General features: G+C 38.9%; 1 protein-coding gene and 1 long non-coding RNA gene across 4 annotated transcripts; one reads left to right on the top strand and one right to left on the bottom strand.

The window, feature by feature from the left end:
• The first annotated feature begins 393 nt into the window (after positions 1-393).
• On the top strand, positions 394-23,477 carry LOC105686995 (lachesin-like). Of its 3 annotated transcripts, none has more exons than XM_048658464.1 (9): positions 394-747; positions 5,794-5,930; positions 13,660-13,757; positions 17,085-17,331; positions 17,445-17,618; positions 19,969-20,097; positions 20,222-20,357; positions 20,702-20,859; positions 21,747-23,477. In XM_048658464.1, the coding sequence occupies exons 2-9, from the start codon at positions 5,795-5,797 to the stop codon at positions 22,079-22,081; spliced, it is 1,413 nt and encodes a 470-aa protein (XP_048514421.1). In that variant the 5' UTR covers positions 394-747; position 5,794; the 3' UTR covers positions 22,082-23,477. The 3 variants fall into 3 exon arrangements, with proteins under 3 accessions (XP_048514421.1, XP_048514417.1, XP_048514426.1); XM_048658460.1 differs by lacking the exon at positions 394-747 and adding an exon at positions 2,778-3,098; XM_048658469.1 differs by lacking the exon at positions 394-747 and adding an exon at positions 4,040-4,749.
• LOC125501781 lies at positions 23,138-23,665 on the bottom strand. Its single transcript, XR_007279419.1, has 2 exons — positions 23,590-23,665; positions 23,138-23,508 (listed from the first exon to the last, which is right to left on the bottom strand). It is a non-coding gene; the product is annotated as an uncharacterized LOC125501781 (long non-coding RNA).
• Positions 23,666-23,826: the final 161 nt, after the last annotated feature.

Genomic DNA, 23,826 nt, shown 5'->3' with positions numbered 1-23,826 from the left:
TTTTTAATATCTTGAGAAATATCTGTTGAAGTGGTCAAGTTATCGCCAATTTATCGCCCTAGAAAACGAAGAATAGAGATATTTCGATCGAGTTTATTTCTAGCTTAATTTGGTCGACGGAATCGTTCCTCTGAAGTGAAAATTTCTACACGAACCAGTCTTTCGAACGTGTTGAAAAATATCTAAGTTTTCGCCTCGGAATTCCACTTTTGACTTTCTTCGATTTGCGGACCGACTTCACACAAGGGATTACAGGATCACTTCGTAACAAGTTACACAATTTTCATCGTTGCACTAATTTTTTTTTTTCTTCTAATTCAAATTTTAGACTAATTTGGGGGAACGGGGGGCAATATGTGGTAAACGGGGCTGATCGGGGTACCCGAAAAGTTTGGTGAAAAATTTTTATTTCCAAATATTTTTCGAAATTTCTTTCAAAAGGATCAAAAAGGACTTCAAACATCATTCTGGATTGAGAAGAGAAAATTTTTAATTTCAAATACGTATGGAATGAGGATTTTTCATCGTCTTCAAGTTTCGCCAAACTCGCGCGTTCCTGAAAAAACCCCGTTTTGCCCCGCTTCTCCATAAAATAAAGCAAATTGTCGCAGGGTATACTTTTCACAGGAGTAACGCGAAGGACACATCGGCGAAAGAAGAAAAATTCCAGAGGACCAAAGAGATAGAAATTCAGCGGAGTTCGGAACATGGTCACAGTTAACATGGTACACCCCATAAGTGCGTCACGTGAGTATATTGTCCCCTTATCTACGACCGTACCGAGCTCACGATCGCTGTATATTTGACGAGTCTATTGTTTGACGAAATATTGCCGACAGGGTTTGCGTTCTCATTTGTAAAAAGTTAGACACGAGAATGATCAAAGATCGCGTGCCAACTAACTACTACGCAACTTTCCTTATTCTTATAGACATGCATTATATGATACAAACGATATAGGTATATATACGTACACACCAAAGCGTATATGTATAGTTCACGGCTCGAGTTTCAGCAGTATTTATGTATAATAATTGGCAAACTCCAAGAGCGTATAATTACGATTGTTTTCACAATATAGCTGAAAGTTTCAATCGTTTTCTCACGCCCCAAAAACTCCCTTGTTATAGGTATATTATACCTACGGTAATCAGGTATACCTGTACCTTGTCTATACCAAAAGTTGCGTTATAGGTTTTTACAACTGTGTGTATGTGTATAATATTAAATCATATACTTGCGCGTATACGTGAACAGAGTACGTACAGCCGGACCAATACTTAAGACCTTGAGCTCTCGCAGTCAAACTTTTTTGCGGCGGCTCAGAGGCGGGTGACTAGCTTGAGTTGCGAAAAGTTTCGCACATTAAAAACGAGTACATAAGTTGTATACTCATATATAGATGGTGTATTCGGTATTAATTAAATTACATTAAATACCCACCAGCGATTTAAGAGTATATGACTACGTGATCAATTTGTGAACATCAGACGCTTAATAACGATCGTTCGATCGGGATCGATATGATACAAACGGAGGAAAATGGCGCATCGCGAACCCAACTATAATTGAGGAATTCAATAAGGAACCATGAATATACGCACTGCTCGTTAATTATCATCCTCCCACGTGATCGTAATGTCACTAAACGAAATAAATCTTCTACGTCACAAAATTCGTTGAGCTATTTTCTCGTCCTGCATATATTATGTAGCAGACTAATTAATCGAATAATTAATTGTCAATCTAAGTCTCAGGTTAATTACATATCTCTGTCACACCGTACGTCTGTGATGCTTGTTTAGCCTCGAATTTGCGCAATACAAGTCTGTACGATATTATTTGCACGATCGTTCCAATATCCTGCGTATAGAAATATACCTCGCAAGAGCATGTACATGAAAAAAAAAAAAAAATGGAAAGGTACAAGAGTCTACGTAAAAAGTGAAAAAATCAAGAGTAAAAGAAAAATACCCATAATACACACTTTTTTCCGATACTCCCGGAAGTAGCTATGATAACGTACACAGATCACGAACGTGCGTATAATATCGGTACGGAAGTACGTACGTGCAGTCACGACAGAAGAAGTAAAAAATGACGAGAGACCGATCGAAAAAAATAAATATCAACTCTTTTTCACGCGTCTAGACACTCTATGGAATACGGCAACGTACCCCTTCGTACATTCGTACGTAGAACGAGCGCTGCAAATAACGTTCGGTACGTCTATAATATAACATAGGTATAATATAATGCAGTGTGTAAAATTTCTGTAAAACTTATATGCGCACACTCTACGAAAAAAAAATTTATTCAACAGCGGCGTGTCGGTGCGCTATGAATTCCAAATAATTAATCAACGCTGAAATATCTCCACACTCGTGTATGGAATGCATATATATATATATCGATGAACGTACCTAGCTACACGTACGTGTATACATACGAACAATGTCAAGAGATGGAACAGGTAATGGATCGAGTGTTACATCGTTATTAATTTCACACAGACTGCTGATAGAATACGTACATATACACGTATACGTAACTACTCTGCGTTCCGGTACTCCGCGGTTATAAGTTGTGCATTTCTAGGTGTATTATAAAATTATGTATCCTATATCTACGTGGGTATAACGGTGGTTGCATGTTATGCACGGTATATGTATGCACGTGATGCTGTAATGAAGGTAAAAAAGAAACGCGGGTATCGGTACATAATAAATGAAATATTATATTTTGGAACCAAGTTTTCACGCTTGCGCATCGTCGTTTCTCGGGGGTTGAAAACATCCGCGGCGTCGCGACGCTGATCAGAGGGTAGTGACTCCCTTCGTCGAGCTAACACCTCAGTACACGCGTCTCGACGCCCGGGGATGCGTCCGTCTTTGCACCGGACCGATGAGTGATAAAGCCGAAATGTTCTAAAGGACTTTCAGACCGGCTTCCAAACCGATCGATTTAAAAAAAAATCAACGCATTTATTCAAACTAATTCACGAAACGTGGACGGAAAAATTACTCTCACTTTTAAAATCTCCGTTGTATCGCATCCGGCGCATCAGACATATAGCTATGCTACACCCTTGTTGCAAGGTAAAGTTACTTGAATGGGTGTTTATCAGTTTTGTTATAGCTGTAGGCAGGGACGCGAAATAATCATGTGACAGTTGTAAGCACGAAATGGTTATTCATAAGTTCTCCAATGATATCGGCAGGTCAATTTACGTATATATACCGTGATACCTCAGAGAATCCGTGTACATGAGAAATAAAAAAGAAAGAAAGAAAAAAAAAAAAAAAAAAAACGTAATATTTTACTATCACACGGTAATGAGAAAACGAATCTCCGTATAAGACGGTAATCACTTAAGCACTATGTACCTACGTACATAAATGTGAACAGGTATACGTATATATACGTAGCGTACCTATACATAAATTTGCGAGTGTGTATAACGTGACCAGAAAAACTCCTCATCAGTCTTTTAACTAACTTCCATACTTCTGCCATGCCGTTAGAGCTCCTTTCGCCGGATCATCTTATCGTTCCTCGGCGGGCTTTGTGAAACCTTGCTTCATCTTCACGTCAGCTGTCTTTATCCTCGTCTTCTTATTCTCCTTTTTTTTTTTTCTTTTTTTTTTCTCTGTGAACAGTGAAATTAGATATTGTCATATCCCACGTTAAGCTCACTCTCAACCGCTTCATATTATCCAGTAGGCGTACATATTTCTACACGTATGAAACCCCGAAAACCGATTCCAATGAAGACCATTCAATATCCGGTGAAAATTTTTTCACGCAACAGTTATTCTGGAAACGGTCAACGTTATTACGTTTTTCACGCGTAACGACACAACCGAACGAATTCAAATACATCTACGTGGCACACGATAAATATCATATATTTACTTTGTTCGAATCAATATAAATACTTTGATTTACGAGATGTAATAAATAACTTTTTACTCAACCACACCACGTGTAGCGCGTAGTAGCAGCCTGGCAGGCATTGCAGTAACAGGGGTCGAGTATCGCACGGGGTTGACAAACAGTGTAGGTATACACCCTACGCTTTGGTGCCTTGCGCCTATGTACGTACGTGCACGAACCTATGTGACCGTAAAGCTAAAAGTTTTGCGTAAAATTTAACGTACCGAGAGTAATTGATGTCGTTTGGCGAAGAGGATGAAAATTAAAAAAATTTAATATATCCCCGTTATTACACGTCCTGTAGCGGGGAGTTGAAAAATTCAAAATATTATTCGGGCGAACACCTGGAGCGTGAGCTTTCAAATTTCGATTTCGTCAAGGTGTCGCGTTCCGTAGCGGCCACTCTCAATCTCAGAACCGGTACCGGGTTATCAGAATTTATCTTCGCGCAGGCTATAAAAACCTCCGTTGGAGACATAAACGAACCTCTGTTGCAACTCGGAACTTTGCTTTTTTTCATTTTTCATTTTATTTCAGTTTGTTTTTGTGTTCCTGATTTTTCCAAACTTTGCTCCGCTTTCTTTTCTACTCTTTTCTCATCCCTTCGCCCCTCTGTAAACTGCAGTCCTCGGATAGAAATATTACGACAATGAAAGACGTTTACTATGCGGTACCAACAACGTGCGCATTACATCTAAATACTTTATACGACGTATCGCTTTATACCATATAAGTACGTTTAACAACGTAGATTATACGTTTCGTTTCATCTCGATCCGCGCAGACGGGTTTTGATGTTGTCTGACGTCAGAGGTAAGAGAACTTTCATTTCCGAATAAGAGATTCGCGCGAATATGCATACATATGCATAATACCTCACTTGCGTATGCGTAAACCAAATAGTTATATTATGTTACAAATAACCGGACTCGCTTTTATTTCCGTCCGTAGATAAAACACGAGAACGAAAGCGATAGTCTTGAGTTTTGAAACGACGCCGACGACGAGGCTAACTCCCTCCTACCCGAAATGACCGCAAAAATTATTCATCATATTCATCTCACTTTCATACGCCAAAAACTGTCGAGGTTGTGCTCCGGTCGTAGCCTCGCGTGTGGTATAATCTATCCTCCGTTATTCACTTTCTCCTATTATACACCAATACGTATTTATTATTACACAGCGTAAAACGAAGCCCGGCCGTTTATGTCCCTCGGGTGTTCGATTACAAGATAATAACGATAGTAAAAAATATATATAGATGATAAAAGAAGGGGATTCGGGTCCGAGTGAAGAAACGAGATTTTCCTTTTAAAAAGAGAAAAAAGTGAAGAGAAAGAAAAAAAAAAAAAAAAGAAAACTCAAATCGTTCTCTTATGCCTTTTATAGCATCTTCCAGCTCCTTCTCACCCTTATACTCCTCCGCGCCTATTTCGTTTACTTCCTCTTTCCGCGCGCTTATATTTTCGCCCCATAGCCTCCTCTGCAGCAAGGTCCTGCACGTTACGATATACGTATATAGGTATACCTATACATACACCAACCACACCTATATACGTCTCGCGGAGTTTATGGTAGATTGAAACGACTGGTTTAAGTAAAATATTTTCGAAGGCTGCACTGTGGGGGACTAGTTTTTTCCTTTTTTTTTTTTTCTCTCTCTTTTCCTTCTTTTTGCATATTACATAGTTTCCCGCAGCCAAATGGCCCGTGTAATATATCGCGTGTGTGTATTACGTATGTATGTACACGAGTATGCGCGCATACGTACAATATCCACGTGTGTACATAAGGATACATAACGGCTAACGAGTATAATATTATACCGGATTTTAATGCGTCTCGATTTGTTTTCAGAATGAGGGTGGCATGGTTGTTACTATGCTGTTTACTGCTCGAGGACCATAACTTGGATTTTGGGTTCGCGGGTTCCAACAACGTCAAGGACCTACATACCGTTCCATATGCAACGAACGAAGCACTCGACGACAACGGTAAGTCCTCCGTAACGTCCTCGATCTATAGATATCTCAGGTCGGTGTTACGTTTATTTCCACTTTATATTTCACCTTCAACTTGTATGAAATAAAAATATACAAGAATATATTTCATCCCCGTAAAGTATTTCTCGTCTTATGACTATGCGATTCGAAATTTCAAACTGCAGCTTCGACTCGGTTGTACGCTATTATTTTATCATTATTTGTTTCGTTTTTTTCTATTTTTTTCTTTTTTTTTTCTCATACACACAATCAGATAAAAGCGACGGTTGAGAGTTGAGAAAGTACTCAGGTGACGCTTTCTAAAAGAAAATCTATCATCATACTCCGTGGCAATAATTTGTTCAAAATATAACGAATCTATTTACTCCGGAGGCAAAAAATAAAGGATAAAATCCCTTCGCCAGGCTTGACGTATACGATAATATCGTACTCGTTTTATCAAACTCGAAGAACGTTTGGAATGAAATATACGTACACCATGCCTCTAATTATCGGAATCAAAGCTGACAGTCTATTTATTGGTGTAAGTATAAGATAATGACGGAGCATCTGAGACGGTATATCGCGTGTACAGCATACTAGGAAGCGCAGAGTATTCCATAACGATCCAAACTTGACGATACTTATCGTAGTACTTAATCGCTTTTCTCTCAACTCCTCTGCACGGTGCAACTGCCTCGTTCTCCAAAAGCCCGGACGATCCAGCTACATTCCTCTTATCACGCTCACCCGTTCCTTGTGTGTGTACAAGTATACGTAGAGGTTGATTACAATCTTTGGAGAGCTTTTACGCTTTAATGTTTTAAGTATAGACGAAGCTACGTATATTACCCGCGTACTATTCAACCTTACTCGTGCGAAAATAGCTTTGACCAAATTTTAACATTGTTTCCGTAACGAGTTTTAACGCGATTATTATTCACGCGCGAATGCTTCGGGAATTAGAACGTTCGACTTTATATTACATACGTATGTAGATATGGAAACGAAACACACCGCATGCGTTCTTTGTGAACCGACGAGAGTAGAGAAGAAGAAGAGAAAAAAAAAAGTTCCAAGTATAAATTGATTCTACTTTCTCACGTCAATTTTTGAAACGATCGAGAACGTGTCACGGTATATAATACGTATAATGTATGCGCGTATGCGACAAGTACACGACACAAGGCATTCGACGATGAGTTTAAATGTCAGATATATAAGTATGAGCTGTAAAGCCGAGATCGTAGCAAAAACACGACCGAAAAGTTGAAGTGGTTTACTAGGAGCTTAAGGAGTTTTTCCTTTGAAGACGAGAGATATTAATTAAACTGTCACGGGCACGAAACGAACTTTATTTTGCCACTTACAAGTTTACCGGTCTCTTCGTGTACATTTCCCATCTATTCCACTCATTTTTCAGGTATTATACCTTATTCCCCACCCACCGCACTTCGCAGGGGTATACGTGTACGTAAGTACGTACATATTGTGTATATATGTACCCCACATCATGTATTACATACAGAGGGAGTGAAATCTGTACCGGTGCCGCGGCGGATTGGCGCGGCCAATTGATGAGTGATAAACTGATAACTTTCCCGCGATATTTACATTCATTTTAATTGCAATTGGCTGCAGTTTCGTCCGCCTCGATGTTCGGCCGTTAAACTTTTCTTAAAGACGATTAAAAACTTCGTTTTTCCACAACTTTTTTTTCTCCTCTTCTTTTGTTATACGCGTCGGGGTTTTTGAGCCTCGAGGGTTAGCTCGAAACTATGAGGTTTACATATATATACCTATATATGTTTTCTTATTCGCTTTACGACGGTCTTGGGAAAATATCGTTTAGCTAAGATTTGGCAAGATTTGGTACCCGGGATATCCCTAATTACCATTTCTCATAACTTTAACCTCCAGTCAGAACATTATACGCGAGGGTTTACACCGTAGACCGTTTCCTGCCTCTCGTCTCCTCGCGCGCCTCTTTGTTCCTTTCAAGAATGAAACTTTTCCAAACCCGTGCAACTCACCCTGAAAAGTTCCCGCTTCTTTCATTTTTGTAACGCCCTTATTTCTTTTTTCTCCCGAATCAGAGATGCGTGACACTTACACGCGATAATTAGGAAAGCACACACGCCGAAAGCTGATTAGGATTACTGACGATAAATTAGATATCAGACGTCGATTATACGCTCGAACGAGAAGTGAAAAAATAAAAAAAACTAATTGTAAGAAAAAGATCTTCTTCATCCGTATCCGGTAACAGCGTTATAACATCCAATTTGTTGGCTCTCGAAAGCTAATAAGGCAAGTTCGTAAATGTACGATATACAAGCGAATGGATGAAATCAATGAAGAAATTAATATTATATGATTACTTGGTAAATATTTAAATAACATGTCCAAGTTGAACATCACCGCCCTCGTCGTGAGCCGGGGATCGAACGAAGGCAAACAATTTTGTCGTTGATTCCCCTTTCCAGCCCAATGTATATGTACTTATAAGTTATGTATGTACAGTGCTGTATATCTGAAATCAAACTTGGACTTCTACAAAATTAATTTATACATTTCATTTAGAAAAATCTTCGCATCAGCAATATTACACGGACGTGTAATATTGTTAGATGCACTTCAAAATTTATTTATGTATACCACATGCAGTAGCCTATGGACTGTAAATCCGATTATTATAAATCATCCCCATTACCGAATACCTACTTTACGTCAAATATTGCGAAATGAAAATGGATCGACGCCGCCCGCTGCGTACGGGTAATGTTTGCTATACGTAATTATATAACATTTGGACGTTTATCCGATTATTAGCTCGGTATATAATCCATACAACTACATATATTAAAAGTATATACCTATATAATGTACACGCAGCTGGTTATAAAGCCCCGTGGCAAAGTTTGTGGTGATCTGAGTTTATAACTCCACATAAAGTCGTTTCGAAGTTCATATAACACATATAGTATCCTGTATCAGATACTTCCATTATCAACTTAGGTACACACGCGGACACCCCTGCGTCTTATTTGAACGTCCCAGGGTGACGGTATATACGGGAAATTGTGTGGGTATAGGTAGTTACTCTACATAACATAATTAATTCTGTAATGCGCCTATATCGATTGACACAGGCGTTAGTATTAACCTCCCTAGGTTCGTGTACATACACAAGCCGAAAGGATGTGTACCGGTTCAATTGGAGATACTCAAAATTCTGACGTTTCATCACTCTGTAAGATTCTGGCACCTGTAATGTCGGAAGAGACGATGAGGGAATAAATACATGGGAGAAAAAAAACTTGCCACCGACTCATACCGCGGAGAATGATTTGACGAGAGTCGCCTGCATTTTTAAAAAATGCCGAATGTCAGATCGCACATGTTTCATCGACAAATTTGATTCTATAACGTTCGAAGATGCATCTTAAAATCTCCAATATTTTGAATACGATGAGGAAGTTCGATGAGCAATTTTAGTACTCAATTTCCACGGTAGATAGAAAGGAAGAGAAATAGATTGTTAACCAAGTTGTAAAATTGGTTTTGCATAAAGCTACAAAGAAATTCGGTTGCTGTTCGACGATATTTTATGAAAGCAAAATTTGGTCCAGCAAAATACTAGCGTATTAACGTATTATTTTGTTTTATTTTCGCGGAGGGTCAGGTACACGTAATATACCCCTGGCGAGAGGCTGTGTAAAAAAAACCTAATTTCTACATCGTACCCTAAAGACATAATTTTTAATTTGAATATTTACATACCCATAATATGATATTATTTCATAAAAAAAAAAGTATGTACACTTTTATTGCCGATATAAATTACACCCAGCGTGCAATTATTTCGCGTATAAATTATATTTTGGATGTATATATGTATACTTTGCACAGTTATTGGTAGACGTGTATATTATACATAAATACATGAAATCTTTATCGCATATGGGTTCGCGTGCGATAGGGGTAGGTATGAAATTGAAGTTTTGTTCACGCAGGTGTCTTATGTACTCATATGATTTTGTCTCCTTCGCTCTATCGGCGATGCTCGGCTGCATTTGAGGTAAGAATTCCCTTGGCGGCATAATATCACAATATCTATGTAAAACAGGGTCCTGGGAGAGCCCGCAAACAAACGAAGCGGACATTCGTATGCTAACTGCGCCTATATAGTCCAATCACCATAACTCGAGGGCTCATAGGTATGTATGTCCTGCAAAGGCGAACATCACCGGATGTGGATGTTATAGAAAATGGACGAAACGGGGGGAGGGGGGGGGGGGGGGGGGGGGGAGGGGGGCAACAAAAGCCACGCGATACGCTGCACGTAGCTTAATAGCGAGTACCTCTGACAAACTTATTTTCCTTACACCAGCCCCAAAGAAGTTATCGTAGTTTGCAAGTTTACAACTTTACGCAAGTTTCTCCAGGTTAGCGACCTTACAAACGCACCGTATACCTGTACGAGTATGTAACATCCACCCCTGTTAGCGAGCAGCCCTCACACCTATAAAACGTGGCTGCACGGGATTGCTGCACAGTTCCACACTTGTGCACCACCGACGCTTTATAACGACACGGGGTGAGATGCGGAATACGGACAAAACTTAGAGGTTTGTTGAATTAAGGACAGGTGTTTGAACCACATGGGTATACATTTACGAGCCGCGGTGGTGTACGTGTAAAAACACACACACCCGCACGTCTATACGTACATTTAAATAGGAATACGTAAAATGTATACTATGCGGATACCGTATACGGGGGAAAATAGTTGTTGCTGTATAGGTAAAAGTACACAGTAGTCAGTAGAAACCGAGTTGAGTAGTTGCAAGTTGATGGAGTCTAGTCTTGAAATGAGAATTTCATACGGCAAAGGATTTGATGAGGTTCTACCTATATTACTAGTTTTAAAATGAACTTTTCACTCCTGCACCGGCTCTCACTCACCTTTTGTAACGTTTATTCAACTACGCATACATACACATTATACAAATGCATATAATTGTATACACATGCGGAGAACGATTCCTGTAAAAATCAAATATTTGTGAGGAGCGAGGTAACAGACTCGTCGTGTTTGTCAGGCAGATGAAATTGTGTATATTCCCTCGCAAATGTTACATCTCCTTTACTCTGGCGTACCCCTTGAGGGTGAACCTTATTGGTTGGTAACTAAGCTGCGCTCAATTTTGCAAGTTAAACGACTAATTTTCAACGTCACACCGATACCTCAAGCCCCTGAAAATCTGCTAAAGCTACTCCAAGGGTCTCTCGAATCCTCAGGAGTCTTACATAGGAGTGTGAGCGAGGCGCAGGGGTAAATTGGACTTATCCTATACCTATAAACATTAAACGGTGCAAGTATATAACGATCAAATGTTTAACGCGTGATAGCGAGTGCGTACGTATCCGCGATAGAGCGGGTTAATTCTATTGAAAGGCCCCCTATGGCGCGATCGAAAATATTTCAAAGACCACCGGCAAATATTGGGAAAATAATGGAAAAGAAGAGAAGATCTTCCATTCTTCCCCAATCGTCTGCGTCGCCTCGATATTCGTGAATCGGTGACAGCTTTAAATTTCTTCAAAATTTACCTGCACCTCGTGTCCGAGGACTTTGATTAGTGGAACATGTTATCGGACGTTGGATCGAGCGGAAATATCAGGGCTCTCGAGTACGTGCGCGTATAAAATTACGCGTCGAGCTATGAATCGAGTGACTTTTGAAGTACGTTGAACGTTGTGCCTCAAGTCTATAAGAGGAATTGTATATATCGAGTAAGTTGAATTGTGAGTTTCTCGGAACGCAACTCGAAATTTCGCGCTGAATGAGTTATGTACATCTCGCATACATAAGCACGAATATCACGTATGTATGTATATATATGATGTGAAAGTAAAAACGGATTATACGTACAACGGGTAGTTTCCATGTGTGTACGTATCGTCCCTTCGGGAGGAAAAAGGTGGTGCGGGTGTGTTCACCAGACGAGAGCGAGTTAGGACGAACGTGTTATAAGCCCGCGAGATTGAATTATTTTTCTCTGGAATATTTCTGCCGTAAAATAAAAGTGATGCAAGGAGTAGCGCGGCAGCAGGAGCAGCTAAGATGCCACAGCGTGCGCTACTGGCCCTCGTCGCTATTTCCACGAATATCTTCTTATATTACATTCTAGACACGGGAAATCTGAAATACCATTCTTCGCCGGTTTCTGCTGGTGAATATCTTATTGTAATCCTTATACTTTTCCCCACCGAAAACATCTTCTCATACCATATCGTATATAATTTAGAAGAAGAAAAAAAAAAACAACAACCAAAAAAACGAGTACATCGCGCCCGCGCAGAGCGAAAAATTGGAATACAAGTCAAGTTATATGTACGTACGTAGGCAACTTTGATTTATTCGGCAATTAAAATCGCGCACCGTGCCTAGTGCGTACTACGATTGTAAGTATACCTACATAGCATATGTAATCTTGTTAGGCATATGAGTTACGCGTATAGCGGATGCGTACTATATACAGCGTGTCGATAGGTGTACATCGAAATGGGGAGAATCGTAGCTAGCTGACAATGAAAGCTCTGCACGGACCATTGATCATCATGATCATCGACCATTGATGTTGACTGTATAATAATCCCTGTTGAGAGAAATTTGTTACTGGGGGGTTACCGATACACTGTATCCGTGGTACCTACACAGGATTTACCGAGAGCAACACCAGCCCAATGTGGTATATAGGGTATTAGAAGCAGCACGTAATCTGAGGGAGGGAACGTTCTCTGAATTTTGATTATCCGTCATTACGAAGGTGCACGACTCCCTGTCAGTTTGTACTCGCTTGTCTTAAGTCTTAACCGAAGATAATTTGGTTTAATATGGGCGCGTGTCTCACGAATCGAAAGGGTTCGACGTGACACATATGAATATATGCATGTATATAATGTAAAGATATCGATGTACACCGCACCACCGCAAAGATTCGTTCTTCGATTCGATGTTGCACCAGCTTTACATCGCGGAATCTGCGTATTTGGAGAAGAGAGGCGAATATAATTCGCCCGTAGCGCGAGGGAAATTGTAGAGGTCGTTGATTTATTTCCTTGACTTTTTTACAGCTTGAAATACCTTCCTTCCCAAGCAACTTCAACATCATAATTTTATCTTTATCGCCTTAAATCCGAGAAAACAAATCGCGCCGGTACGGTCGAATGGCATATACATAGATATACCTACCACCCCTCCGACGAAACGTAACGTTGCGAATATGTGTACACGTCTATCCTCGCGTCTATTCATTGAATCTGTACGCGGATTATATGAAAACAATTGACAGCTTTCCGGTCCCCTAGGGGTAACTAAAAATTACTTCGAGTATAAACAAATTTTGAAGCTTATATTAGCACCGTTCGTGGTTGCAGTGGCTAAAAAAGAAGAATCGTCGATCGATGTGTTATTCCAGAATCGATTTAAACAAAGCTATTGGTTCGAGGAAGATATTGGCTTGCTCTTCCGATAGCTATATAGGTATATACAATGTGTATGTGCGTATATTGGTGTTAGCTTTGGTCTCTCCGACTCCATATACGATACACGTACATACATGTATAGATCGGTAGAGAACTGTGCGATGTATTTGATCGGGTGTATTGTACAATTTTGCCGTTAGATTTACCAGCCACAATTGAAGATTTCATTAATTTCCAACCGTTTCAGATTTGCCAGGATTCACCGGACCGATCGAAAACGTGACAGTTGCGAGCGGTAAAGAAGCCATTTTATCCTGCACCGTAAAAAAGCTGGGAAATTACGAGGTGAGTTTCATAAATTATATTATCTAACTATACTATACGACCGGATGAAGCGAAGAAACGATAACCGGTATATTGTCGATAAAAGAAATCGCGTATAATTGCGATTATTACACGCGGAACATTAGGAACGAACTGCACGGCGGAAGAAGAAATCTTTCTGAGAACCGACTAATAAAATCATGGAGATAATAAGCTGTCAAGTCCATCTGCTCTGCTCCACGCGCAACTGAGAAGTGATATACATAGGTATACGTAATCGGGAATTATCAGACATAAGTTGAGAGTATCGTCGGCAGTATTATGTATGGCGCAATCTGTGCTCACTCGCAACCAATCAAGTCCGACTCTCGTTAGTGTTTAATTTCTTTTTTTTTTGGTTTTTCCGTGTAATTTTTCAGGTGAAAATGGAATTTCAAAGATACGTGCTAACAAGGTACATACCTGAAAAAACATATGTCTCCAGTGTCCTAAAAATCATCCGAAATGTCCCAAGCTCTCGTAGATTTTTCGGAATTTGGAAGGAAATGAGGAGCAAGCTTTTCGATATTTTTCTATTGAATAAAATATACCGAGGGTCAGAACCGGTTTCAATTGACACGATATACATGTATATACGACCCATATATATTATAACTACGCCGAAAGACATTTAGGTATAGGCACCTTCGTGTATCCTCGAAAAATAAACGGTTAGCTAATTGTAAGTTTAGGTATATAAGAAGTTGGTCAGACCCTGTTGATTTTCATCTTAATAACTCAATGCAACTGTCGCGAGACACGTAATTGGCGAAATTTTTACATTTCCATGACAAGATCATACCTAGTATATGAAGTTGGGGTGTAAAAGGGAAGAAAACAAAAGAATATCGAATTTTCCCGTAAGTATTAGGGTGTCACTTAAACGACGTAAATTTCCACCCTCGTGCTCAGCACATCAGTTATCTATACAGGTGTATACCTATATACTTATAATGTAAAGACGACCTCGGCATAGGGATATATGGATGAGGGATGAGGGATGAAATAAAAAAAAAAAAAAAAGGAAAAAAATATGTACATATACCTATACACGTACATACATGAAATACATCGTATACCTACTCACGAAACCCCGTCGCCGAAAAATTTTCGCAACCAGGCTACTGCAAAACCTGAATCCTTGAAGCCGGGTGGCGTTTCACTCTTCCAGATTCACCGGTCGTGGGAGCTTCTGGAAGCTAACGCACATAAATACTTATTCGAAATTTTCGATATCTTTGTTTTCGCTTTCTTTCCCTCAATATACTCACGTATATTACATTACATCTAGCTGTTGTTTCCGCCCCAAGGAGTTTCAAATAAATCGAATAAAAAAAATTGTCTAAATATGCTAAAGTTGTTTTTTTGAAAGATACGCAGTCGTGTATAACTCGAGTGATTTCACTCTTAATTTAACCCTCATCGCTTGACGCGATGTTACAAGTAAAAACGTAGCTCTGCTCCGCGAAGGTCGCGTGATGTTATTGTATTTATTTACACTCCTGTAATAGGCACGTGTATGTGCATGCGTTCACAACGTCATGTAGACAGTAGTATCCCCTGTAGTCAACGGTTATTCGTACGGACGAACGTTGCGATGTGACATTTAAATACATCATGTGCCAAAGACACCGTCTGTGTGTAACTGTTAATGTATATATTCCATGTACATATAAACAGAGGATGAGGTATGAACTATAGCGTCTACTATTCAGTCCGGAGGTTTCGGAGGAGCAACTTTTGTGCCTGTTAAACATCGATGAATGTGAATAACGCGCGGTATATATATAGGTATATACCATGTATACGTATATACAGGATGTAGGAAAGGGGGTTGGAGGCAGACGGCGCGGCGGAGTTGGACAGGAAGCGGGGGAACGGTGGTATGAGGGAATCTTGATTCCCAGGGGTTGGCACGGGCATCTACTTGCCTGGGGCTTATTCAGACAAATCGGTGATTGCTATGGAGAGAAGCGAGACAGAAGACCGTTGCGGCCGGGCGCGGTGCTCGCGCCGTTGAGGCGAGAGAAACGAAGAGACGGATATTCTTACCATTGGCGAAAGAGAGACGTATAGATGATTGTTTCCATGATTACAGTGGAATGGAAAGGGGGAAGAGCAATCTCTTAGCGCTAACGTAGATTCGTGGCCAAGGGACTCTCAAGATATTACCGAAAAATGTTAAGATATGCGCCGGCTTTTTGTAGCTTTGTAAGCTTCAATCGCAAACTTGTACAGCAGTCGCAGCTACTCAGGATCGCGAGAAACGCACCATTATAATTCGTGTGTATACTCGTACGTACATTGTGTACCACATTGCTCTCACTTCGTTAACGATAGCGTTTTACCCCTGGCCTTTGATAAATATACTTGCAGTCGTAACCACAGCTACGGTACACGCGGTGGCATAAGTCGTGCATTGTACATCACTTTTTTATATACCACACCGCAGAGACCGTCCGACCAGCTTCAGTCCACTCAATTCGCAATTCCAACAATAACTTCCACAATTTTCTCATATTTCAAACAGAAGAGAGGGAGAATGAGCGATTTCGGTTCACACCGATGATTCTGTGCGTATGTGTTTGGTCGAAGGAACGTCGGAGTGTTAGAGGAAATTTAAATGTCGAGAGAAAAATCATCATCTCCACCCTTGGAGGTGGTAGTTCGTTGGCTCGAAAGTAAAACTGAACATGCGAACATCAAGCAATCCGGATAATAAAAGGAATTTTGTGCCTTCCCTTTTTATCCGCGTACAGGGCATTCATTGATCCTTGCTAAAAGTTTCCAAATTTTATCCCTTACCAGATCTTCGCGCCCGGATTATCTCATGCCCGAACAAACTCCTATAGGTATACAATTTATGAGGCGCAACATGGTGGATCGAAAGAAAAACGAGAAGGAGCGTTGGACAATACGATGTCAAACTTACGCATACTTCGGGCGTATAATACAGCCCTACTTCGCTACGCTTATATGTATGCATGCCTACGTTGTGTCGAGAAAAATTAATTGATCTGTCTCCTACGTAATTTTCAGTACTACATATACCTACTCCAACAGTTTCTAATATCGCTAGTTGTACATATATGTATACACGGGTTAATAAAACTTTCGAACAATTATCCATAAAAGAGTTTGACGGAGCATCGCTCCAACGGGTACCGGGCGGCGCGGTCTATAATGGGTTTATCACATGAGAAGTTACCTATTCCTTTGATATCAAAAAATTGAACCCGCACAATGAGTGGAGAAGGAGAAGATACTCTCGTCCAGTGTACATTTACTTATTTAATATTCGAACGGCAGGTTGCCTGGCTAAAACAAAAAGATGGAACAGTGTTGTCGGTGGGTCAACGTATCATTACTCATTCGGCCCGATATTTCATATCCCTTGAGAACAGCAAGATAAAAAATCAAACGAAGTGGCGAAAAGAAGAGGAAACTACCTGGCGGTTGCACATCAAGATGTTAAAGGAAGCTGACAAGGGTTGCTACATGTGCCAGCTAAACACGAAACCCATGTTAAGTCAACTAGTCTGCGTCGACGTGTTAGGTGAGCATTTGTAACGATGACCCGCAAACGGGCGTGATGTTAGAAATTAGTCCGCACGATGTGTTGCCGTAAATAATTATGACTGCGATAACTACTGCACATTATTTTGACAGTGGCGCCGGATATTCTGACTTCTGGCACTTCGGAAGGCGAAGTATCAGTCTCTGAGGGGGACAACGCTACTCTGTCTTGCAAGGCTTCCGGGCGACCTACGCCCAAAGTACTCTGGCGGAGCGAAAAAAATAAAAATATGTTGGTGAGAGGGTTGCACGAACAATTGGAGCAAGGTGAGCAATCGGGAGTCACGGACAGACGTTATGTGTATATACACGTGCCGCACACGTATCCAGGCCAGATCATATTTGAAACCGATTTGTTAAGAGAAAAGAAATTTCAACCGGAGTCATTTACGGAAACTGTTCAAAGAGTTTGATATTTTTATTTCTTTACGAAAATCGTGGAATTTGGGTAAAATCTAATTCGCCCGACTTCTGTATCCTTATTCCAAGCACTTAATTGGCGAATAAGCTGCAGACAAGATTTTGGCTTAGAATATTGATAATCGGTCATTTCACGATTTTTTCCAGTGGTAAGAACACTTTATACACTCTGAGCGATCAATCGATAAGAAAAACGAATGAATACATAATAAATAGCGTTTTATTTTTAGACAAAAAATGAATTTTATCGAGCCCCGGATAATATATCATTCGTAACCAATCATTAATTTTCTGTGTGAGACTTGGAATTAAAAACCATGCACGAAAATCCAGAAACCCTTTAAAACGTGAATCATGTATACGTACACCTATATTAAATCGGTGGATATCGATGTCGTATATCGTGTTATACGTAGTTATTGGGTAGTCAGATGTATACGTATATGTATATGGAATACCAGATGAATGTTTATCTGCCCATGTCGGGTGGTGAGTAAAAGTCGATTTCGCAGGCTCGACAAATTTTGAAATCGACGTTATTCCCCCCCCCCATCCCTCTCAATTCTTCTTCACTTAGATTTCACTGGCGCTTTTGGATGTCAAAAAATATCAGACTTTTTCTTTTCTCCCATTTCTTCATTTTTTTATTATCATTTTTACATCCTTCTTTATTTATTCTGTTCTTTCTTTATTCACTTATCTTGCCTTTCGGATATTTGCCCTTGTCATGGCAAATATCAACTTTATTCTCCATCTCGCCAATTTCCGTCCGGCATTTTTCAACCATGAAATCGCTCAAATGTGTGTATCGGTGAATTTGCGGGAGTACCTCACGTATATATACATTATCGACGTAAATATACATAACTCCGTGATCCATATACAATGTATAGCTGTACAATTTACACCTATAGAGAATATATGATTTTTATAAACATACACATACATGGAGAGAGAGAAAGAGAGACGTGTAACTCTGATAAATTTTCATCTCACAAAGCGACGCAATGTGTAGATATTCTACTCAAATGGAGCCCGTTTGATAAAATCTATTACCGCAGCTATACCAAATGCATCAATTCTATATATGTTCGTATATAACACCGGTACAAACACGCGTATACTCACGAAGCATGAAATGGGCTGCGGTTTAATGGATCAATTTTTGTAAATTCATACCGTCTTTTTCCATTTATTCCGGTCGACGTTCGCTATCTTGCTTCATACCCGCCGGCTACGATGGTCGAATAAAAATCAAATGACGTCCAATTCGCTTATTGTTCGTTTGTAGTTGATATTGATACGTATATACGTACGAAATATATGTACAATCTACGTACATACCAAGTGTGTATATGGTGTATACATACATATACGCTTACAGGTCTATAAACTACACCAGTAGCCGGTAGAAATAGAAAATGCTGTTCAACTTCGTAGTCGAAATACATGTATTCGAAAACTGCCCACTCTCCCAGTTCCCTAGCTTTAGCTGTAGTTTATAGTTCCTACAAGTCAACCTATAAATTTGCCGCACCGTTGGATTTCTATGGGGGTTGCTGGGAGTGTTGCTACGGGTAGCGCAGGGTAGCGCGCTATGTGTTGAATCTCGACTTTAGAGCACTGGATGCGCCGTGATTGCATACAAGTATACATAAGTACGGGTATATACTAGCATTTATATGTACCTATGTATAATATATTCACGCTAGTATCTCTAACTCTATGTACACGAAATGAATATAACCCCCTTACTATAAATTATCGCGAGGAAAATTCGTGCACTGTAGAAATTTTTAACCCATTGTTAGTACAATTTAGAGAAAGGATTACTTTTTATATCCGACAAAACGTGTATATAAATATGCATGTATATGTACAGAATAATTTGTTTTACTAAAACAAAATACTGAAAAATACACAGGTAATAAGTCTGTTAACAGCGAATCGTATATCAGTCACGTAATTTCGTTGATTTTTCATTTTTTTTTTTTTTCTCCTGCTTTCCACCATTCTTCGATTAAAGCGACCTACTACCCGTTAATTTAAGCAGGTATAGTCTCATCAGGTACGAACATCCTATAGCGAGTAATATTACAACTATTATAATAGTGGGGCGGCATGTGTGTGTGTGTATAGAATAATTAATGATACGCTAGAAAATTATTAAGCTAGTACCAAACTTTGTATCAAACAGTGGACAGCTTATCCGGGGAACGACTGGAGCTGAATAGAGTAGACAGAAAGCAAATGGGCGCTTATCTTTGCATAGCAAGCAACGAAGTTCCCCCAGGAGTGAGCAAAAGGGTGTACCTTAGAGTGAACTGTGAGTATTTTAAAATATATAGTAATTTGGCAACGATATCTTGATGTACAGAAATAAGAGAATACCAGATAATATTTGTGGCAATTTCATCATATTTTCTTTATTTGTCTCAATTCATACGTAGTCCCGCCAAGCGCTACGGTTCCAGATCAACTCTTAGGCTCTCCTATTGGCACCGATGTTACACTTCGATGCTTGACCGAAGCATTTCCGAAAACAATTAATTTTTGGAGAAGGGACGGCGTAGTAATTATGCACGGGTATGTATATAATGAGTACCTATAAAATCGAAGAGTTGAGAACGAGAGAAATCCTGAGACATGCATAATATTGAAATTATCATAAAAAATGTGTAACCAATATATGTATCTGTGGTATAACGAAATATCTCCGCCAAACAAAACTCCGCGCGGTGCGCTTGGTATTTCCTTATTCCAGAAATTCAGATCACGTTGATGCAAATCCAGGCCAACGATTGTGAGGTTTGAGAATTCAATGCAGTACCTTGTAAATTTTCAAAAATAATATCCTCCCCCTCGATCTGCCCCTCCGTACATTGCATGGCCGAGAGGAGTGATTTGAAAATATTTCTTACATAACACAGCGGAAAGTACGAAATAAAGGAAGAAAAGAATGTCGAGGAAGAATGGAAAACAACGATCGAATTGAAGATTAAAGGCTTGGAGAAGGCTGATTTGGGCGAATACACTTGCTCGGCTACGTCGAGCATGGGTAAAGCGGAAGCCACCCTCAGACTATACGGTAAATTATGAAACTCTATCATTTTGATAAGTTTCCGTAGAAAATGAGTTGTTTTTTTATTGATCAAACCGAGCGTTGTGGTGTATACATGGGTATGTATTAGACTGGGCCAAAAAAATCGATTATTTTTTTTTCTTACGGTACTTCACAAATATTATTTGGCCCGACGAAGACATTATTCTGAAAATTCCGGCTCTTAATATCAACATTAAGAGGTCAACATTAAGAGGTCATCGCAATTTTTTATTTTTTCTTACCGAGCGAGTTCTTGACTCGTCATATATCTATGCTCGTATCTTTCGAACCGGCGCAATAAGCGAAATCAACTGACGGACCTTTTTCGTAGGAAATTTAATGTTTCACAAAAAAGCTCTGTTTTTAAGTTGTCGTCAAACTAGCTGTTCCTATGCAATCGTACCTTGAACATTGAAGTATTTTGCCATTTTCGTTTTTTGAATTTGGATTCTTGTAACTGACACTAATAACAATGTTCAAATAAATGAAATACATACTCTCGAAGGAAATTCGATGCGCCACAAAATAGGTCTCTTGAAATTTACTCCTTTATAGCAATGAAATGGTTCTTCCAGCGCTAATTCTATAAATTATATCCAAACCTAATTTAATACCGGTGTGCCGATTCAGATTCTGATATAAAATCGTAATGATTTTTTTTCAACTACCCAAAAGAAAAATCACACGATTCGTTTTCGTCACTGTTTGAAGCTTTGAAGCTTTTACGCGGTCCATTAGGTAAATGGTATAAGTAATAAAAATTCAATTCACGTGCTGATTGGACACGCGCGGTTCCTTCAGATTTAATTGTTTGCATTAAATGTGAAATAGTGATTGTTTAATTATATAATTTCCGATTGATTGCGTTACAGAAATAGAAAGAGCTACTGTGCCAACTCAGTCAACGTCGTCGACTTGGAAAAGGGTTGGAAAAACTAAGTCTAAATTATCACAGATATCAACGCTACATAATCACGTCTATTACCAGCTGAGCACACCAGCTATGCAAAAAAGTACATCACGATTGGTGTACAACAGACAAACAACGACGACTATGGATCCTCGCGTACCGTTGACAAGAGATAACGCTTACCAAAACAATGACTTACGAAATCCACGAAATTCAGCTACTCTGAACTACATAAAAGTACACAGAGTATTTTTGATTTTATGTATTTTCAACGTGACTTTATTTCCCACTCTTTGATATGGTCAACGTTTTAAAATAACGTTTTTGATAGAAGAAATTGATATTAGTCGTCGTCGTCAATACTTCCGTGTTTTGTTGCAAGAATTTTCTCATCTTTTTTTTTTGTATTTTCTTGCTCGTGATATATCGCAACTCCTCAATATGTATCAATTAACTTGTTTTGACCGCAATCCAAAAAAATCTCAATTACATGGAATTATTCCTACACGATCGAGTGTATAGTATTTGTTATGATTATTATCATCGAAATGTTGAAACGAAATCAATAAGAGATGATAATTTGATTTTAACAAAAGCGTGAAAAAAAATTCATCGTTGAAGAATGAATAAAATCATTATTATACAAATATGTATAGGTATAATTTGAGGGGAATCATCGATCTTCCAGTTGATTCTGTAATTGGTGAATTGCCCTCTGCGAATCGGAGATTCGCTTATAATCAAACGCAGACAAATAATTAGCATATTAATCTAGGTATAGGTAAATAATTTTTAAATTTACAAAAAAAAAAACAAAGAAAAAAATGACATAAAAAATGGAAAAAATAAAAATGAAGAAATAATCAGTAACTCGACCTGGTGCTTTATACGAAAGGCTTCGATCAAGCTTACCGAGTTTATCGAAATACGTAACATAAATTATTCATCGATGTAGTACACATACAATACAGTATCATTCATCATGGATTAATTTGAGATATATGTGAGTATTTTGTCAAACCCCCCCATTAGTACGAACTTGAAACAAGTGACCCCGCAACTGTATAACAAATTAATGTATGTGTCTTGCAGTATATTTCCGTATTAGGTAATTATGTATCACGTACAATTAGAATAGCGAATCAGTACTCGAGAAATTGAATGACAATTCGGTAGACCTATGAACGCGACTATTTTTGTATTTAAGTTTTACCAAATGATACGTAATAATACTTTGAATCAGTAAAATGAATTCACATAATGTCATAAATCATATGAAACCTACATATCTGCATCGCATTTATGTCTCAATTGTATAGTGTCCGAAGTAAAGTTGATTGAACATTCATGTAGGATTTCGGAAAAGCGAAAAACCCATTTCATTAAAAGATACAAACATTAATTTCTTTAGGTAATCGTTACCTATTTGTTACAGGCGACACAATAATTGTGACACAATAAGAGTGTAGCTACAATAAATGTAAAAAATATATCATCTGGTAACATATCGCTATGAATATATGACATATATTATACGTTATATGTTTACGCAAAGGAATTAAAAAAAAAAAATTTTATCACTATAGGTATTTAGAAAGATTCAATTTTAACGCGCAACAAGCTTTGCGGGGTAAATGCAATGAATCGGTAAAATTGAGCTTCTGAGTTAGCTAAACCAGCAAAATAATACTACGAAAAAAACATGGTGAAGAAAAAGTTTTTACCTAAAACAAATTAAATATTTTTCAATTACTTACAGCGCATCAACTATCTTTTAGGTTGAATATATAAGATATAAGGCATACCACTGTGCTGGTTAACGATTATACTGTTGCAAGGTAGAGCTTCATTGGCATAGTTATACCTGTAATGTGTATAAATTTTAATGGCAAACATGTAATAAAGGCAAACAGTTTCGTATTCTGCAGTGAATATTTGACAAAGTAGAGAATATCGTGGGGTATCATTTACAATGCAAAATATAACTGGAATGTATTTAAGCAGATTTATTGATTAAGATAACAACTATTACATGTAATCAC

This window comes from Athalia rosae, chromosome 1 (genome assembly GCF_917208135.1).
Source record: "Athalia rosae chromosome 1, iyAthRosa1.1, whole genome shotgun sequence".
NCBI classification, from domain to species: Eukaryota; Metazoa; Arthropoda; class Insecta; order Hymenoptera; family Athaliidae; genus Athalia; species Athalia rosae.
This window is presented reverse-complemented; position numbering and strand designations above follow the sequence as displayed.